This window comes from Gavia stellata, chromosome 8 (assembly GCF_030936135.1).
Source record: "Gavia stellata isolate bGavSte3 chromosome 8, bGavSte3.hap2, whole genome shotgun sequence".
NCBI lineage: Eukaryota > Metazoa > Chordata > Aves > Gaviiformes > Gaviidae > Gavia > Gavia stellata.
In genome coordinates this window covers 2,433,937-2,451,838 of record NC_082601.1, presented here as the reverse complement: position 1 = coordinate 2,451,838, position 17,902 = coordinate 2,433,937, and the positions used below count along the sequence as shown (strand labels likewise).

Sequence of the window (17,902 nt, the reverse complement as noted above, 5' to 3'; positions counted from 1 at the left end):
GTCTTATTCTCCCAGCCTTGTGTGTGCCCTCAGCTGCAGACCTACAGCCACTAAGCTTGGGAAGTGACAAGGGGCAACACGCCACCCTTTGCCCCGCCTCTTACTGAAATGTCAAGTAAGACTGAGGAGAGATTGAACTCATCTCCTTACAGTAAGGGAACAAACCTGAACTACAGAGCCTCGCATGAGAGAGTAAATTCAGCTCCTGCAGAGCTAAGCCCTAAAATGATACTCTGGGGCACAGTAATGACCGGCCTACAGTGACTGCACCTGCCCCCAGTTCAGACAGAAACGATAAATGCCCCGGTCATAACACCAAACTTGGATTGCGTTTCCTTTCCTAATGTCCAGCTCAGCCGTGTACCTGCAACATCAGGGGTGTGCAGACTGGCAGTACGGAGGACAGCACACCACCTCAAAAGTCCAGTCTGTTGCACAAGAAGACGCTGCCACAAGCCCAGGAGGGACAGTGCTTTGGATTATGTCCATCACCAAGCTCCCACAGTTACTCTCTCCACACCATCTACAAATTCCCTTGCCACACTGCACGCCCATAACATGCAGGAACAGCTACACGTTAGACCCTGCAGAACCAACATGTTTATGGACTAGCTGAAGGGTAATGGCAGGTAAGAGCTGTGTTGCCTCCGTTCAGCTAAGATTGCAAACCCTGGGCTTCAACTGCAGGCACATGGAAACTGTCCAATAGGATGTGCCGCAAAAGGGCTCCTGTGTACTTACATCACTTGCAATATCTCTGGAAGCTTTAGCAGACTTGATAGGAATGGCATCTGCCCGCATGTCGTAGCCCTTTTTCTTCTCTTCCTCCATCGCAAGCTTGTACAGTTTCTGAAAGAAAAACAAGCATTCCCCTCAAACAACACTTCTTCCCGGGCCACAGCAGTGTCCAGGGACGGACACTTAACCCCAGCTCAAACACCCACCTCACTGAAGTTCACTTTGTTCTGCTGGGCTAGCAAAATACCAGGTGTATCCGGCATAATGTGAACGCTGGTTTTATCTTTCTCCCAGGCTGATGTGTACGAGCGCTGAAAACATGAGCACAACGTGAAAAAAGATCACGCAAGCACAGGGCAACAAACTCAGACAGAAAACTAGCTCAACGAACTGAAGCAAGGGGGCTCTACTTTGCACTGACTCAGGAACGCCTTTCCTTGACCCAAAACTTTCTAACGCTTCACCCTTTGCTTTTCCATACTGCACCCAATCACTCCTCCAACCACACAAAATAGGAATTGATCTAAAACAAGGAACACAAATCCCTGATGCAAGAGGATGCAACATCCCCTTGCAAAAAACAGGCCCTGGAAGGACAGAGCCCAACGTCCTGCAAAATGCACTCGTTTCCTTCCGGTTGCACACACAAGGAAAGCTCACCTGGTTCATAATTTCAGAGTTGTGCTTTGCCAGAACCATAGGCATCGAGTCAGGAATGCTTGTGAATTTGATGGTGTCCGGGTGTTGCCGATACTTCTTGTCACTCAGGATGAGGCTCGCCCTCTTATTCTTCTCATCGTCCAGCGAACCACTTGGGGACCAGCCAATGCCCCTCAGCCACAGAAGGTCGGACTTGTACACGTTCTGAAAGGACAGGCAAGGACACAAAGCAGCTCAGCAACCTCCTTACTCCATGCAACCACTCCTCTGACCAAGGGAAGCTCTGCCTACCAAAACACATCCCCCTGGGTCAACCCACCAGCCACCACGAGGGGACTCCCATTAAGCTCAGCTCCTGGGATCATCACTCCCCACGCCTACAACAGCACAAGCAGGTGCCAAGCAATCCACAAACCCTCAACAACCACCTCCTTAGTCCCCCTGGGAAAGACCTGCCCCATTTGGCAATCTCATGCTGGCAGAGGCATGGGAGGAGCCTTATGCCTCATCACCTAACGCTCTTCATACCATCCGCCACTGCACACATGGCTTGCCTTTGCCCACTCTTGGTCCTCCAAAGGAAAATATTTCACTCCGTTGCCCTTCCCCTGCCACACAGAACTCTAGCCACCTCCAGCAACCCTCCCCCAAAATGCTCAAGGCAAGACAGGACTCTTCTGTGACCATAAATGATGACCCCACACAAACTTCAGCCCTCTCCGGTCACGACACCAACTCTTAGCAAGACAGTTCGGCCTCAACACAGTCTCAGTCTCACAGAACCAGCCTAGACTTACGCTCCCCACCTGGACCTTCTCCAACAAAGGAACAGAACACAGGACAGGCTTATGCTTTTCACACAGCCAGTAAAGAGTAACTCACATCACTCTGAAGGTCGTACACTTTCCTGGCTTGTACAACATCGTTCTGGTCCGGCAGACAGGTCCACCGATGCAGAGGGTGCTTGTAATCAATGTCGCTGACCAGCTCCTGACATTTCTTGGCCAACACGATTCCCAGCATGTCCACGGGAGTACTGAAGTGTGTCTTCGACTTCTCAAAGTCTTTCTTGTACTCCCTGTCACTCTGCATCTTGGCGACGTGCATCGACCACACCATCTTCGGATCATCCTCTATGTTACGGGCCCCTATGTGGTGCCCAAGCTGCTTTCGGTACGCAGTTTTGTATTGGTACTAATTGAATGTAGAAACAACAATTGTCACCTCTCTTCGAGATGGAATTTAAATTTCTCTGTTGTTTATATAGTGGTTAAAACTTTCATATGTAATATATTTTAATTTTTTTTGCATATTCTCCCAGCATTTTTTATGTTTTTATTTCATGTCCAGAAGATACTAACTGGGTTTTTTTATAGGTATATACTATCTCGTTGTAAATTGTTGTATTTAATTTAATTAACTTCACACCATTAAGAATTATACAACCTCTGGGCAGGGCAGCAATATAAGAATGTTAAAATTTTAGACCTCTCTTCCTTTTAAATAAAAACATCTTTATCCAAAAGTGTGACCAGCTCTATGCCCCACTGTTATTTTCACTCTGTAGGACTTACTTCACTAGCTATGTCTCTGGATGCCTTTGCTGACTTGAGGGGTATAGCATCAGGAGGAAGATCATAGCCTTTCCTCTTCAGCTCTTCATATCCTAACTTGTAATGTTTCTGTTGGAGAAAGATTCAAAGTAATTATTGCAAATAAAGCTCTCTAGAGAGTTTGTCAATACTTTAACTTTCCTCCCACTTATTGAAAATAAAATATGAGATTCCAAACACAGGTTTATTCATCAAATTAAATTCCATAGGTTGCTTTTAATAACGTGTATTTTGCAACTGATGATATAAAATATTTTAAAATTACTATCTGTATGTTTTCTGATTAACTCATTCAAGCTCAAAATTTTCTTTTGCTTAACATATTATTCTGAACGATTCATGGAATATTCTATAGAGGTGAATAATACAACCCCACAATTCTCTACACGCTATTTCAATTGCAATTATTTTTGTCTTCTTGAGTTCTTATGATAGAGCTGCTAACATGTCTTTACCTTTGCATATAGTCTATATTTGCTCCATTGTAAGCAGGAGTTTGATGTAAATTACATAATCCTATGTAATTCTAAAGAGGCAATTCAATATAATCAGACATTTTAACAAGAATGACAGGCTTACTAGAAAGTACTGAACATATATCTACAACATTAATACGATCAGTAGGGATGAAAGAGAAAACTGCTAACTTTTGTTGAATATTTTCTTGGTATTTTTTATACTCTAGCAACTCCGCTTCCACTTTATATTTTAGCAATTCCACTCAGGCTTCCCAGTGCATAACAATTTTCCCAGGAAAAGTTCACAGGTGTTATTACAGCTGTTAGAATTGCAGAATTACTCAACTGCATTTTAAACTGAAGCCACAATGGGTAATTCCAAATTGCATAAAAGAAACATTGTAGAGACACACTTACATCACTTGTGTTAATTAAGTTTGATTTAGCCAGCAAAATTTCAGGAGTATCAGGCATGATGTGAACCTGAGTCTTGTCCTTGTCCCAAGCTTCTCTATACAGTATCTGAAAAGAGACATAAACAAAAATACCTTGTCGGATAAAAGGCTCACATGTAGCACTAAGTTCAGTTTACCTTTTCTCTGCAACAGCAAAGCAAAGATGTACTATGCAAGCATGAATGATGTAAACAACGCAAGATACTAAAATCAAACAATACAACTTCTTAGTGAAATACCACCTTTTTTTCTTCTTTACATCCGTAAGATGTCAAGGAAATAGCATTATGACAATAAATTTACATACTATGTAGCAAAGGGTCTTGTTTGTAGTTACTACTGAATAAGTTATACAGCAGTAAAGACCTTAATCTTCTGAATAAGGCATAGTACTTCTTGACAACTGAGCAGTAAGGCACTGACCGTAAACATCTGGTATTTGTATATTTTAAGCACATGTTCTGATATGGAGATCTTTTTAACAAATGTATACTAATGTATTCATTTATTGAATCACATGTTCTGTCTCTAGAGGCAACTTACATCACTTCTATTTTTGGCATTAGATTTTGCTAAAATGATATCCATGGCATCTGGGATGCTTGTGAACTTAATAGTATCTGGGTGCTGCCGATACTTCTTTTCACTCAGTATTTCAGAAGCTTTCTTGTTCTTTTCAGATTCCAAAGATCCCAAAGGACTCCATCCAAGGCCTCTGAGCCATTGTAGATCTGACTTATACAGATTCTGTTAAGGAAAAAAATCAAAACCGTAGTAGATTATTTCCCTGTTCATTTATTAAAAATATTAAAAGACTAACTGGTATTTTAGCTTCAATCTGATCTATACTGACATCAAAAGAGAGTTATTAAAGATACTTTTCAATAAGCAGTAAATATCTTAACAAAAAAAATAATTAACTAAATCCAGAGGAAGCTTACATCACTCTGTAGTTCATAGACCCTCTTTGCCTGGGTGACATCATTCTGGTCTGGCAGACAAGTCCAGCGGTGTAGCATCCGTTTGTAGTCTATATCACTAACCAATTCCTGACATTTCTTAGCTAGAAGGAAGCCTAACATATCCACAGGCATATTAAACTTTGTCTTCCACTTTTCAAAATCTTTCTTGTACTCCCTCTCACTCTGCATCTTCGCTACTTGCATAGACCACAACATCTTAGGATCATCCTGTAAACTGCGGAATCCAATGTGATGTCCCTGCTGCTTGCGGTAACCTTCTTTGTACTTGTACTAAAATGATAAAAGTTGCATTATTGAAATTACAGTAAGAAACGGACAATGGTAAAATATATAAGCAAAATACCGAAATATTCACTCAGTTCAATGTTTCTCATTACCAATGAAGTAAGCAACTTGTTTGGCACCCCATGTAAAAGTTTAGTAGCCCCTTGATTAATGTGCATCACTTGCTGTCAGTAAATGCTCTCCCTGGGAATGAACAGAGTCCCTGGAGAGGAAGAGTGCATGGCTATAAGAATGGTCTCCTGTGCCATCTGATTCATATAGTTAAACTGTTCAGAATTCCCAAAGGCTGAAACGCCAAAATATTTTGATGAATAAAATAATTAGCAATGAAAAAAGCAGATGCTTAAGCATTGGAAACATCTCCTTATGACGAATAAAATCTCTTCCATAAATGCAGGCGTTGTATTCATACCAAGTGATGATAACAGCAATACATGCGTCACCACGTCTATGTCAGAGTTGCAAAGAGGATTTCTCAGTATAGGCACTGGGATCAGCTAATTGGACCAAATTTGCTGCTGCTCTGAAGATGTAACATCCAAAAGAACAGACAACTCCTAACTTTGTATGACTAGCCACTTCATGGACGGACCACAATCTTTGGAATTGTCAAGATGCCAGAGCAACCCTTCTTAAATTGTTTTCTTCGCTGACAAGAACAGATGAGGAAAGAGTTTTGTCGGCAATTCTGCTATTTACTCCAAGCCACAACTTAGCAGAGAGGTGTATCTGGATCTAGTGCCACTCTGCAGGTTACAGCAACTAGATAAAGTGCATGTCATATTGAGTTAGAAATGTTGCTTACGTCACTTGCAATGTCCCTTGAAGCTTTGGCAGCTTTCACTGAAATGGCTTCAGGTGTGAGGTCATAGCCTTTCTTTATCATTTCCTCCCAGCCAAGCTTGTATAGTTTCTAAAATTGAAAACAATATTAATTAAAGAGTCTTAGTAATATGTATGTCACCTTCTATTTAGATATGCTAACGATCCATATTATCAAATTCTGGTCACCTCACAGGCTTCAGTTATTAGGGAAGGGCTACTAGAATGGGAACTGAGATATGGGAAACTGATAAGCAAGGAACACAGTCTTCCAAGTCTTAGGCTAGTGATTAAATAATTTTTCTTTACTGCAGCAGCTTCCTACTATAGCTAATCTTGGGGATTTGAAACATATCTGGGGAATTTGAAATATATACATCTGGGATAACTGAAAACTTTTCAATTGGCTTAACAAAACTTTAATTAATAAGACTGTAATGTAGCCATTTAACAGTCAATTCAGTTTGTACACAGTTGCTTTTAAGTACCAGCACTTGCAAGACAAAGATCTGCCTCTGAGCAATCATGCAAAGCAAAACCTAAGTATTTTATACTGGCACAATTGTCACTTTCTCGTATTTGAAAGCTGACAGAAAAGTTAGAATCACTGCATGTATTTCTTTTCCCATGCTAAGTTAAAAATATACACCATGAACTTGTAATTTTATAGTAAGGAATTTTTAACATGATTGATTTCTATGGTAAGCATACAGTATGGACTACGCATATCTAGATTTCAAAAATAAGACTTATATTTTCCATCTATTATAATGTAATTTAGGCTGTTATTTTGCTAGCCTGAAGATGGTACTTGTTGCTACTCTGAAAATATTACTCATAAAAATTCTTGCCTCTGTTCTAAATCCCCATTCTGTTTCTTCTAAGTAATGCAAATTAATTATGTATTTTTAAATGGGAGGCAGCTTTAAATTTGAAGAAAGTAGATATTAATTTAAAATGTAAAAGAAAGTATTAAAATACTCTACCTGACTGTAGTTCGCCTTATTCTGTTTTGCCTGTAGAATATCTGGTGTATCTGGCATCACATGAACCTGAATTTTATCCTTCTCCCAAGCTTGAGTATAAGCATGCTATTGAAAAAAGTAACATCAGATGTGTTAATATAAATGACAAAAGATGACTTTCACCTTTCTATTTGCGCACTTTGGATATGGATGGGTAAAAAGACTAAGGTGATGACTTAGATTCATTTTACTATGTAATGACCTAATCCAGAATTAGCTGAATTAGGATCCAGTCTTGCTTCTAATGAAGTCCAACTATCAAAATTTTCAAGGCCAGTAATTTCTATACAAGAATGAGAACAATAGAGATTGGAGAGGTAGCAATGAGAAAAATGAGAAAAGATTTATTTAACCTATGTTATTTATCAGTAACTGAGTGTTTCATTAAAAAAAAAAAAAGAAAAAAGAGGAACCTGTAAGTGACAGTTGTTTTTCCCAGGGAAACATTGCTACATAAAGGTGACAGAGACTTATAGACTGTTTATTAAAATGGGTTCTATGTGAATGTCTGCCCAGTTTTCCCCATAAATACTCACTTTGTTCATTATATTTGCATTCTGCTTTGCAAGGACCATGTCCATATCGTCATTCTGTTTTGTAAAGGGGAACATGCTGGGATGCTGGCGGTATTTCCGATCACTTGCAATTTCTGTGGCTTTCTTAGATTTCTCCACATCCAGAGAACCAGCAGGACTCCAACCGATACCCTTGAACCACTCATTGTAATCCTGCTTGTACTCATTCTGCCAAATAGAACACAAAAGGAAAGTCTACAATTTACAAATGGGTCATACAAAATAATTCCGTTGTTTCCAAAACACAGCCATAATGAAAAAACAGAAAAAAAAATCACAGCTGTGAATGACAGAAAGAAAACAGAAACTTACATCACTTTGTATCTGATTCATGTTTCTGTACAGTTCTAAACTCATTGCATCTGGTAGAAGCATATACTGGTGAATCAGTCGTTTGTAGTTAGCATTGGTTACACGATCTTGTGCCTCCTTAGCTGCCACGATGCTGAGTGTATCAGAAGGCGTTTGGTAATGTGTCTTGCTCGTCTCATAAGCTTTCTTGTATTCACGATCAGACTGCATCTTAGCCACTTGCATATAATGGACAAGTTTGGGATCATCCTGAAGGCTGCGGAAGCCTACAAGTTTTCCCTTGTCTTGTTCATAACCTAATTTGTATTTATACTGTAAAGAGAACAAAGACTTTAATTGTACTTCATTTGTTTAATAAGCAATTCCTATCTTGTAAGGAAAAAAAACCCCAAACTTAGATTAAAATGAGATTTTTACATTGTTAAGAAAACATCACAAAGCATATAGAGGTGGTGGCTTTGTCCACCTACTATTAGGGTGCACTCTAAAGCAAGAGAGATGTCTAGTGTCCCTTTTAAAAGCAGTATATTTAGAACACTTTCTTAATAAATGAAATTTCCTTACAATAGTTTATTCTGCTCCTGCATAAGGTTCAATGTAACCTGGGGTTCAATTGCATTCTAATCTCATTATAAAAGACACAATGAAAATATGAAACATGCTGACAGAAAGCAAAGGGCAACAGAACACATAAGATCCGGTTTGCTGAAGACAGTTCTTTGGAAAAAGTGCACTTTTTATCCTTTTCACACTATAGTTTAGAGATATCCATATTAGCTCTAAGATGAGCTCTCACAAACACTAGAACCAGGGTACATTAACCCACACAGTTCTCTGTTACTATTGCTATCCTGCTTCCAATACTCGGCTTAGGCAACTATTTTCGTGGTAGTCTGCACCATACTCAGAATACTTGAGTTCATATCTAACGACTAACCATAAAATCAAAGATCTAATCATCACTTCCGTTAGGTTCTCTTGTTCAAATGATTAAAAAATTCAAGACACTTCCCAAGACCTTTTGCATTTGTTGGTTTAATAAAACCAATAGCTCAAATTCTTAATCCCTTCCTCAATCTCTAATCAACCCTGGACAATAGAACTACACGGACCAAGTATCAATTCCTTTTTCCTTAACTGCTTACTGCTTGGAGAGAAATCAGAATGGAAATATCTTCCCCCCAGACTTGGAGCAGTGGCAGAGCAATTTGACTTTGCAGTGGCTGCAACATCCCCTACGTTGTAAAAAAAAAAAAAAAACATGTCTTTAGGCCCTAACTTCACCCCTCTCTCAGGCTGGATTTGCCCCTGCCACAGCAAATCCCTCATCACTGATACACAAAGGATTTCAGAATGGTCCTGATTCTAGAAGCTTGTATTCCCTGCACCAAGAAATTTAATGGGACTTTCACCAAAGGAATAAAGATAACTGTATCACATCAGTAAAAATAATTTAAGTCCGTGTCTGTTCTTTTCAAATATTTCTAAGAATGATCTCTGAACATTCTGTCTGAACTACAAATACACAACATACATTTATAAAGTATCCAAGCACCATCACACTGAGGAATGAACTGCCTTATTTTTTTTTTCTAAGAGTCCCTCATATATCTCCTTACCTTTCTCATAAAGAAATTGTTCTTCAACCCTGTTAGAAAATGTATTAGAATATATATCGAATATGTCAGAATTATTTACAAGCTAGAGAATAAAGAGGCATATGAAATTGAATTGTGTCAAGGAATGAATGTTTTACAATATCTGAAATGGATCATTTTTTCTTTCAAGAACTTACATCACTAGCAATATCCCTAGAAGCTTTGGCAGCTTTAATAGGGATAGCATCAGCTCTGAGATCATAACCTTTCTTCCTAGATTCTTCAAATGAAAGTCTGTACATTTTCTGTGAAAAGAAAGAAAAGAAACATCCTTTAAAAAAGTAAAACAGAACACACTTATTTAAATAAAACTCTATTAATTTTATATGATAACTTGAAACACAGACTATTCATATGTTTAACACTCCTTGAACAGTTGTTTAAGGCACTCAGGCATGCAGAGAGATTAATACTCCTTCAAAATTAACTCCAATCCTAGTATTCATACATCAGTGCAGCTGGACTGCACTGTAATTAGTAACAATAACCTATAATAAATCAGCAAGAAATTGCATTTATTTTCCACATGCACAAATATTGGTGAAAAGTTACATCTATAAGGATGTCAGCTTTTAAAAAAATGAGATAAATATGTCTATTTCTGTGCACATTAAAGATGTGCACAATTATAAACAATAATTTAGCATATGCAGATTTAGCAACTGTTCATTAACAGTTAACAATATTTACATTAAATATGATATTTAACAATATCATCTGTTACTGAAAGAATAGGTTCAATCTGCAAGAAAGAATTTTAAATCTAGTACAAAACTTTGTGCATGGGGAAATAAAATAATAAATAACTTTAAATATAATAACTTTAAAAATAATAAGTAACAAACATGGATAGTACTCAAACTCTACTATTTTGTTAGTAACTGCTACATCTTAATGACCTACATGAACACTTCATAATCTGACTGTAAATACTATGGCTTTTTCTTGGCAGCTTTTGGTATTTAATTTTGGGGAAGGAAGTGGAGAAAAGGAAAATTAATAGCTTTTTGTGAAATTACACAGGTTAGCAAAGTAAGAATTAGGGAGACTGTCGTATGCTGTCATCTCACATTCCTAATAAAAAAACCATAAAAGGAACATCTTAGTCTTACAAACAGTACTCACATCACTTAAATTAAATGCATTAGCTTTTGCTAAAGCAATCTGTGGAATATCTGGTGTGATGTGAACTTTCTTTTTGTCTTCTTCCCATGCTTGTTTGTACTTGTGCTGGAAGGATAGAAAAAAAGAGATGTCAACATAACCAAAAAATTAAATAAAACAATTTAAAAGAATATTTCCTATTTAAAATACAAACTGTCTTTACAATGATGCAACTACTAACCTGGTAGGAACATGTGTCTTTTCATTTTAGCACTTAAAAGCAATGTGGATTGAAGTTAATTGTGTGACAATAATTGAAGCTCTTATGAAGTTAATTGTGTAAGGCCAAAATAAGAGTGGAAGAAATACCAATCTTCCTAGTGTATTTTATTGCTTGTCTCTTGCCCAGCAGTGTATTCAAGCAGATTGAACAGCAGAAAACTACAGGGTCTGGCTGGGATGGAGTTAACCCATAGCAGCTCGAACAGTGCTGCGTTTTAGATTTCTGACTAAAACAATGCTGGTAACACACTAATGTTTTAGCTGTTGCTGAACAGTGTTTGCACAGTATCAAGGCCTTCTCTGTTTCTCTCTGCCCCTGCAGTGAATAGACTGGGGGGTGTGCAAGAGGTTGGGAAGGGACATAAACAGGCAGATGAACTCATACTCCATGCATAATAAAGTCATGCTCAGCAAACAAAAAGAGAGAGGAGGGGGTTTAGGGAGGCTAGACATCTTTTGCTCGGGAACTGGCTGGGTGTCAGTCTACCCATGGGAGGTGGTGAGTGATTGCTTTAGCTTCTTTTCTCTTTTCTCTTTTCTCTTCTTTTCTTTTCTTCCATCTCTCCTTTGCTTATTAAACATTTTGTATCTTGACCCACAAGTATTCCTGCTTCTACTCTGCTTTTCCTCTTCCCACATCCCACTGAAGGGGAGGGGAGGAAGTGAGCGAGTGGCTGTGTGGTGCTTAGCTGCCTACTGGGGTTAATCCACAACTAAAAGCCAAGTCAGAAGGTATACAAAAAAAATTGTTAGAGGTGGAAGACTATTATTTTATCTCCTGGAAAATAAGTATTAGTTGAGAGAGGTAATAGAGCTTTTCTTAGAGGAAATAGAGCTAAGGAAAGTGCACATAAGATGCTGATGGTCCCTGTAACTACAATGCACATGAACTCCAGACATTTCTAAAGAACACCAGTGGACTACTTCAGTTCAGCAGGAGAATCAGAAAATAAATATCTCATTATAAAAACGTTCACATCATGCAGCAATTTCATATTAACGTAACAGGCATTGGATGAAAGAGACTACACATTTAAAAGTTTAAATCCAATTTCCGAAAGGGATCACTCCACTATTTTTAGCCCCTAGATTTAACTTGCTAAAAGTCTATAATCAGTTATCTTGGGTAAACTTTATTAATAAAATGTGATGCCCAGGTCTGCCTTTATACTTATTTCTTAGAAATATTAGGCTCATGCTTTGCTTTCAGGTATAGCAAAGGTCTATTAAGATGAAATACAGTGACAGTCAAGCACATTCATTAGCTGCCAAAATTGACAATTTCCAAAGCTATGCGTACATAAGATTGACTACTACATCAGGTATAACTTGTTTCTCACTTCTGCAAACTTAAATGAATTTCGAAGAACACTTTTTTACCTCATCCATGATCTTAGCATTATTTAAAGCTAAGACCATGTTCATGGAATCCATAGGAACAGAATACTTCAACTTGTCTGGATGCTGGCGATACTTCTTTTCACTAACAATTTCCATCGCTTTTTTGTTCTTCTCAGCTTCCAGGGAGCCCAGTGGCATCCATCCAACACCTTTCATACTTTCATCATATTCTGCTCTGTATTGATTCTGGAAGCAGGAAGAAAATAAAATAAAATAATCAGATGCATGAAAAAGTCCATAAATCATAGACACTTCTTTCTGTGTTTAATTAATATTAGATTTTGAATGCACTTACTCTAAAAAGAAACAGTATCAAGATGCATTCAAGGTTTATTTAGAAATACATTTGTTACAGTGGTGTCTATTTTATTACTCTGCCTTTCACACAGTGTTCAAATCCTCCTCATGATGTATATAGATTGCTCGCATGAGATTACATGCTAAGGCCCTCTTGAAGCAGAGGATTATCTCGAACCACTATACTGAGAAAAAAAGGCCTTCTTCTCTAGAGGTTAAACATCCCAGAAAATCTGACAATATAGCTACTTAGCTGGTTTCCCCTTCTGAAAAGATATCTTTTTGGAAGTACAAGATAAAACTGTTAATGAAGAGTGAAACTGTCTTGGCCTGCACACCAGTATTGCTCCCAAAGAGTCTGATGGGACATGTAAGCAGTAAATACCCATTTTACTTTATTCATAAAATTACTTATTTCTGAGCCCAAATTCTTTAGCAATTGGTGTAATTTAGTATTTCAGAGTCTTAGAAAAACACAATGGCTATCATTGCTGAAGGTCTCATTTCATTTACTACATTTCAGTATATAACTGAACTAATTTCACTAAGAAAATAGTACTATTTATCTTACAGTACGCTTTCATAAACTAAGCATCATTGTGTTCGTAATGCAAAGGTTGAAGAATCTCTCACTTACATCACTTTGTATCTGCATCATGTTTTTGGCTAATTCAAGACTCATAGCATCAGGCAAAACATTGTAGGTATGGATCAAGCTTTTGTAGTTTGCATTTGTAGCCACTTCCTGTGCTTTCTTGGCTGCCACAACACTGACCATGTCAACTGGAGTATGGAAATTAGTCTTTGCCTTCTCATAATCTTTTTTGTATTCACGATCAGATTGCATCTTAGCCACCTGCATGAAGTGCACCAGCTTGGGGTCGTCTTCAAGGCTGCGGAACCCAATATGCTTTCCTTTCTCTTTTTCGTAGGCTAGTTTGTATTTATACTGACAGCAGGAAAGAAAAAGAACAGCAAAAACTTAAATCAAAAAAAATGCACTGCTAAGCTCAATTTTATTTCTGAAAACATAGAAAAGACTTGTTCTTTCTCACCACAAGATCTCAGGTTTAGTCGTTTAAACATACTCAGTCTTACAAAGTAGCCCATTGAACATGGGCACATGAAGCTCAGCAGCTTGCTGAGCAAAAAGCAAAAAAGCACAACTCAGTGTTATTCCACTGAGAGAAAGTACTGCAAAGGTTTATCCCGTCAAAAACATAATTGAAACCTAGACAACTCAAGATGCTTGAAAAAACACATTTGCACATAACAGACCACTTTGAAAATGTTCTGACTGTCTTTGTAGCTACTCTGAGTACTGACACGCAATCAAACTTACATCACTTGCAATGTCTCTGGAGGCTTTGGCTGCTTTTATTGGAATAGCATCTGGCTGCATATCATAACCTTTCTTCTTTTCTTCCTCCCATCCAGCTTTGTAAAGTTTCTAATTTAAAATGTAAAAGAGAACAGGTACTCTATCATGAAGGCAGAACTACTGAAGTACCCTAACACCTGAATTCAAATATTTTCAAAAAAGACATAAAAATTACACCAATTTTTGATCTATGCAGCAGACACTGAATGCCCACTGCGAGCACGGTAACTCACATTACTCATTGTGATCTGGTTCACTCTAGACTGCAGAATTTCTGGAGTATCTGGCATAACGTGAATGCTGGTCTTCTCTTTGTTCCATTTATCGGTGTAGAGCCTCTGCAATTACAAAGTAATATTTAGCATTGAAAAGGCATTGCACTCATAAAATAAGAGGTTGCTTTTGTTTTGCTCATTTGCAATAAATAATATTTTACAGTACAGAAAAGTTCCATAACACTACAAATAATCTTCTCAAATATAACTGTCGAGTGGCAATATTATATTCCTCCTCTTTCTTCAGTTCTTTAAGAAAACATACTTGCAAAGTATGTTTTCATAACTAATAAATATTGAAAATGAAAATTTTCAGTCTGCATTCTTCCCTGCTTTAATGCAAAGCATAAATTATTTTTTTTCCACACATCCTCTTTCCATGGCAAACAGTGGTGTCCCAGAAAACTAGGGGCAAATATAGAGAACTCCACTTTTCAAGGAAACTTGTACAAAACTGACAGAATTTCAGGGTTTTTTCAGTTCACTGATTATGAATACTACTTCCTGCAGAAAAAGGGCAAAGGTTATCAAAGCACTATAAAGCTGGAGAAGACATCTTCAGTCACATACAGAAAAGAGAAATCTTTAATCTTCATAAACAGAAAATGAAACCCCCTTAATTATGAATACACTCTGAGGCTTACATCATCTCTTAGTGTCCAGTCTTAACCAAGCAAACCACTACACCCAGCTGAAATTCTAATGACTTCAGTGGGAATGCACCTGTCCCACAATTTTGCAAGACAAAGACCCAACCTCTGGCTCAGTCATGATCATCTGAACAAATTCTCACCTTATTCATGGTCTTCGCATTTTGCTTAGCTAGCACTTGTTCCATTGCATCCATCGTAATAGAATACTTCAGCTTGTCTGGGTGCTGGCGATACTTCTTTTCACTGAGAATCTCTGTAGCTTTTTTGGCTTTTTCTACATCTAGTGACTGAATTGGTATCCAGCCAACTCCTCTCAACCAGTTATTAAAGTCTGCTTTGTACACATTCTTTTAAAAAATAAACAAGGAAAACCACAGTGAGACAAAGAAAATTAGAATGCCCATATATATAAGACAAGTAAGGCCTTAAAACTTCTCCTGGTCATTCATTTTTGAAGGAAAATTTAGACAAGCCTGCTATAACTGCTATTGTTTTCCAAATTCTTAGCACAACATTAACAACTATTTATGTGTTAGGGATAAAGAAATTCTTTTCACTAAACCAGTGTATGGAACTCACACTACAAACCAAATGCACAGACCTTAGAACAAATTTTGAGTGGTAAAGGAGAAAATCTGACAAAAATATAACAATTTTTAAATGACACTCTTGTTAGTAGACTCACTTCACAGTAGAATTAATTCAGAGAAATTGTTTCAACAACTTCTGCTTAATGGCCTGGTTCTGCACAATCTTGAATAGACACCGTTCCTATTTAATCACACTTTATAACATGGCTTTTAAAACAGACAAAGGTACAAAAATGTTGTGAAAATAAAACCTGTTGCGGAACTGCAGTGTTAGAAGTAACAGGGAGAATATCAGAGTCTGAGAAGAAGACCACATACTTTCATAGAATGTGTATACAGGGCAAAATTTGTCCTGAAGTACCACGCTTCTCTCCTTGCAAACACCCTGAGTTAGACAGCCAAGCAAGCTCAGCCAACTCAGCAAGGTACGTAAAAATACAGTAGAGAAGCAAAAAACTTGAGATTAAAATTTCTGTATTTGAAAAGAACAGTATCTAAAGGTCAGATCCTCTATCTGTTGGCCAACGGGAACATGCACATTGTCCTCTCCAAACAATGCTTAGAATCTGAAGAATCAGATTATTAATGTTTTTGGGAATTTCAAATTTGTCAGAAGACTGTTAAATAATGCAGATTAAACTAAATACTTTCTGGATAAACAAGCAGACCCTAAAGTTACACCAGTGAAAAAAACCCGGAAACGACTCACAAAACTTAATGGAAACTACACAGCTTTTTTATGAATCCTTATCATATGCATCTGTTGGCAGATAAAGACAGGAAGGAAAAGCAAACAAAATAAATAAATCTCAAATCCCTAGGTATAATACAAACATACATAATGTATATTTTCAGTAAAATTAAATACAGTATAGTAGAATTTAGACTCTGTACATAACCTACAATCTCTGACAATACAAATAATTATCACAATAATAACACATTGTAATTACAAATCCAACTACAAAAATACACAAATTAGAAAAACACGTTCATTTGCTGAGAATTAGCCAAATAGGTAGAGATACAAAGAAAGTTGTTACTTGCTAGGTAAGTTCCCTAGAACTTATCAGCTACACATAATTCTGATAATCTTTGGAAAATAGAGGGTTCCAGACCAGGCATTTACATCTCAATCTACTGTTAATCCAATATAGTTCATTATTTAGCCTTAATAGGTTAATAGTGGGAAGAAAAAAACAAGCTGATTAATCGTTACATACATCACTCTGAAGTTGCATCACATTTCTTGATAGCTCCAGATTCACAGAATCAGGCAAGAGTGTATAATTGTGAATTGGCTGTTTATAGCCAGCGTTTGTAACTGCTTCCTGGGCTTTCTTGGCAGCCGTCACACTGAACATATCCAAAGGAGTATGATATTTGGTCTTGGTGACTTCATAATCCTTCTTGTATTCACGATCTGATTGCATTTTGGCCACATTCATGTAATGAACAAGTTTAGGATCATCCTGCAGGCTACGGTATCCAACCTGTTTGCCTTTATCTTTCTCATATGATTCCTTGTACTTGTACTAGAGACAAAGGAAAAGAAAACCTTACCCACTTTGGAAAGAGAAAACATACTTTTGATAATTTTAATACTTTGAAACTTAGTATTTTAACAACTGCAGTTCATTCTATAAACTCAAAAATTGTTTTTCAGACAGCACAGGGTTATTTAGTTCAAAAAAAGAAGAGGATCACTGGATTTCTCAGCTTGTCTTGACCCCGGTATAGATCTAAACGTAGATATGCAGTTACATGCCCTCCCTCGCCATTGCCTCTGCCATACTGTATTTTACTGCCATAGACTTCTAAGTCCCAGGAACATTCAGCTTTTAATTAAAAGACTAGCATGATAATATATTATTGAAAAGACCAAGACTACCAAACAACAGGATATCACAGTGTTCAGCTACTGGAGGAAGGCATGTTTAAGTGGGGAATGGAAGTCATCTGCAGCCTTTTGCTAAAGTTAGTGAATTTATTTCTGCGTTCCAAATCCCCTTTCATAGCTTGTGTCAGAGGACACACCAAGCTTTACTGTTTACAGTTGATGTAGCTGCCTGAAAACAGCCACATTTCTGTACAGCTTGTGAATGTCAGACAAGTAGAAGAACAGGTCTGCAGCAATTAAGAATACAGCATAGGTAAATTATAACAAAGGATACTTAGTAAGTAACAATACTTGAAGCACATACAACAAACAGCCCCAGCTCACCAGTATTCACACACGTTACGATGCATTTCCAAAGAAACAAGTTTTTTTCAGAGCTTCATGTAAACATCTGAATTCACTTGCTATTTCACAGTATCACACGAGTTTCAATTC

At 37.6% G+C, this 17,902-nt stretch overlaps 1 protein-coding gene across 1 annotated transcript in view; it reads right to left on the bottom strand.

Moving 5' to 3' along the window:
* The window catches only part of NEB (nebulin), a 131,956-nt gene that overhangs the window by 89,970 nt on the left and 24,084 nt on the right, over nt 1-17,902 (bottom strand). The window contains exons 22-41 of the mRNA XM_059820707.1: nt 16,791-17,102; nt 15,118-15,324; nt 14,283-14,387; nt 14,011-14,118; nt 13,306-13,617; nt 12,351-12,557; nt 10,710-10,814; nt 9,722-9,829; nt 7,927-8,238; nt 7,576-7,782; nt 7,001-7,105; nt 5,998-6,105; nt 4,866-5,177; nt 4,468-4,671; nt 3,887-3,991; nt 2,973-3,080; nt 2,281-2,592; nt 1,399-1,602; nt 945-1,049; nt 742-849 (exon numbers count right to left, since the gene is read on the bottom strand). Coding sequence (XP_059676690.1) covers nt 742-849; nt 945-1,049; nt 1,399-1,602; nt 2,281-2,592; nt 2,973-3,080; nt 3,887-3,991; nt 4,468-4,671; nt 4,866-5,177; nt 5,998-6,105; nt 7,001-7,105; nt 7,576-7,782; nt 7,927-8,238; nt 9,722-9,829; nt 10,710-10,814; nt 12,351-12,557; nt 13,306-13,617; nt 14,011-14,118; nt 14,283-14,387; nt 15,118-15,324; nt 16,791-17,102 — 3,654 coding nt within the window. The remainder of the gene's footprint in view (nt 1-741; nt 850-944; nt 1,050-1,398; nt 1,603-2,280; nt 2,593-2,972; nt 3,081-3,886; nt 3,992-4,467; nt 4,672-4,865; nt 5,178-5,997; nt 6,106-7,000; nt 7,106-7,575; nt 7,783-7,926; nt 8,239-9,721; nt 9,830-10,709; nt 10,815-12,350; nt 12,558-13,305; nt 13,618-14,010; nt 14,119-14,282; nt 14,388-15,117; nt 15,325-16,790; nt 17,103-17,902) is intronic.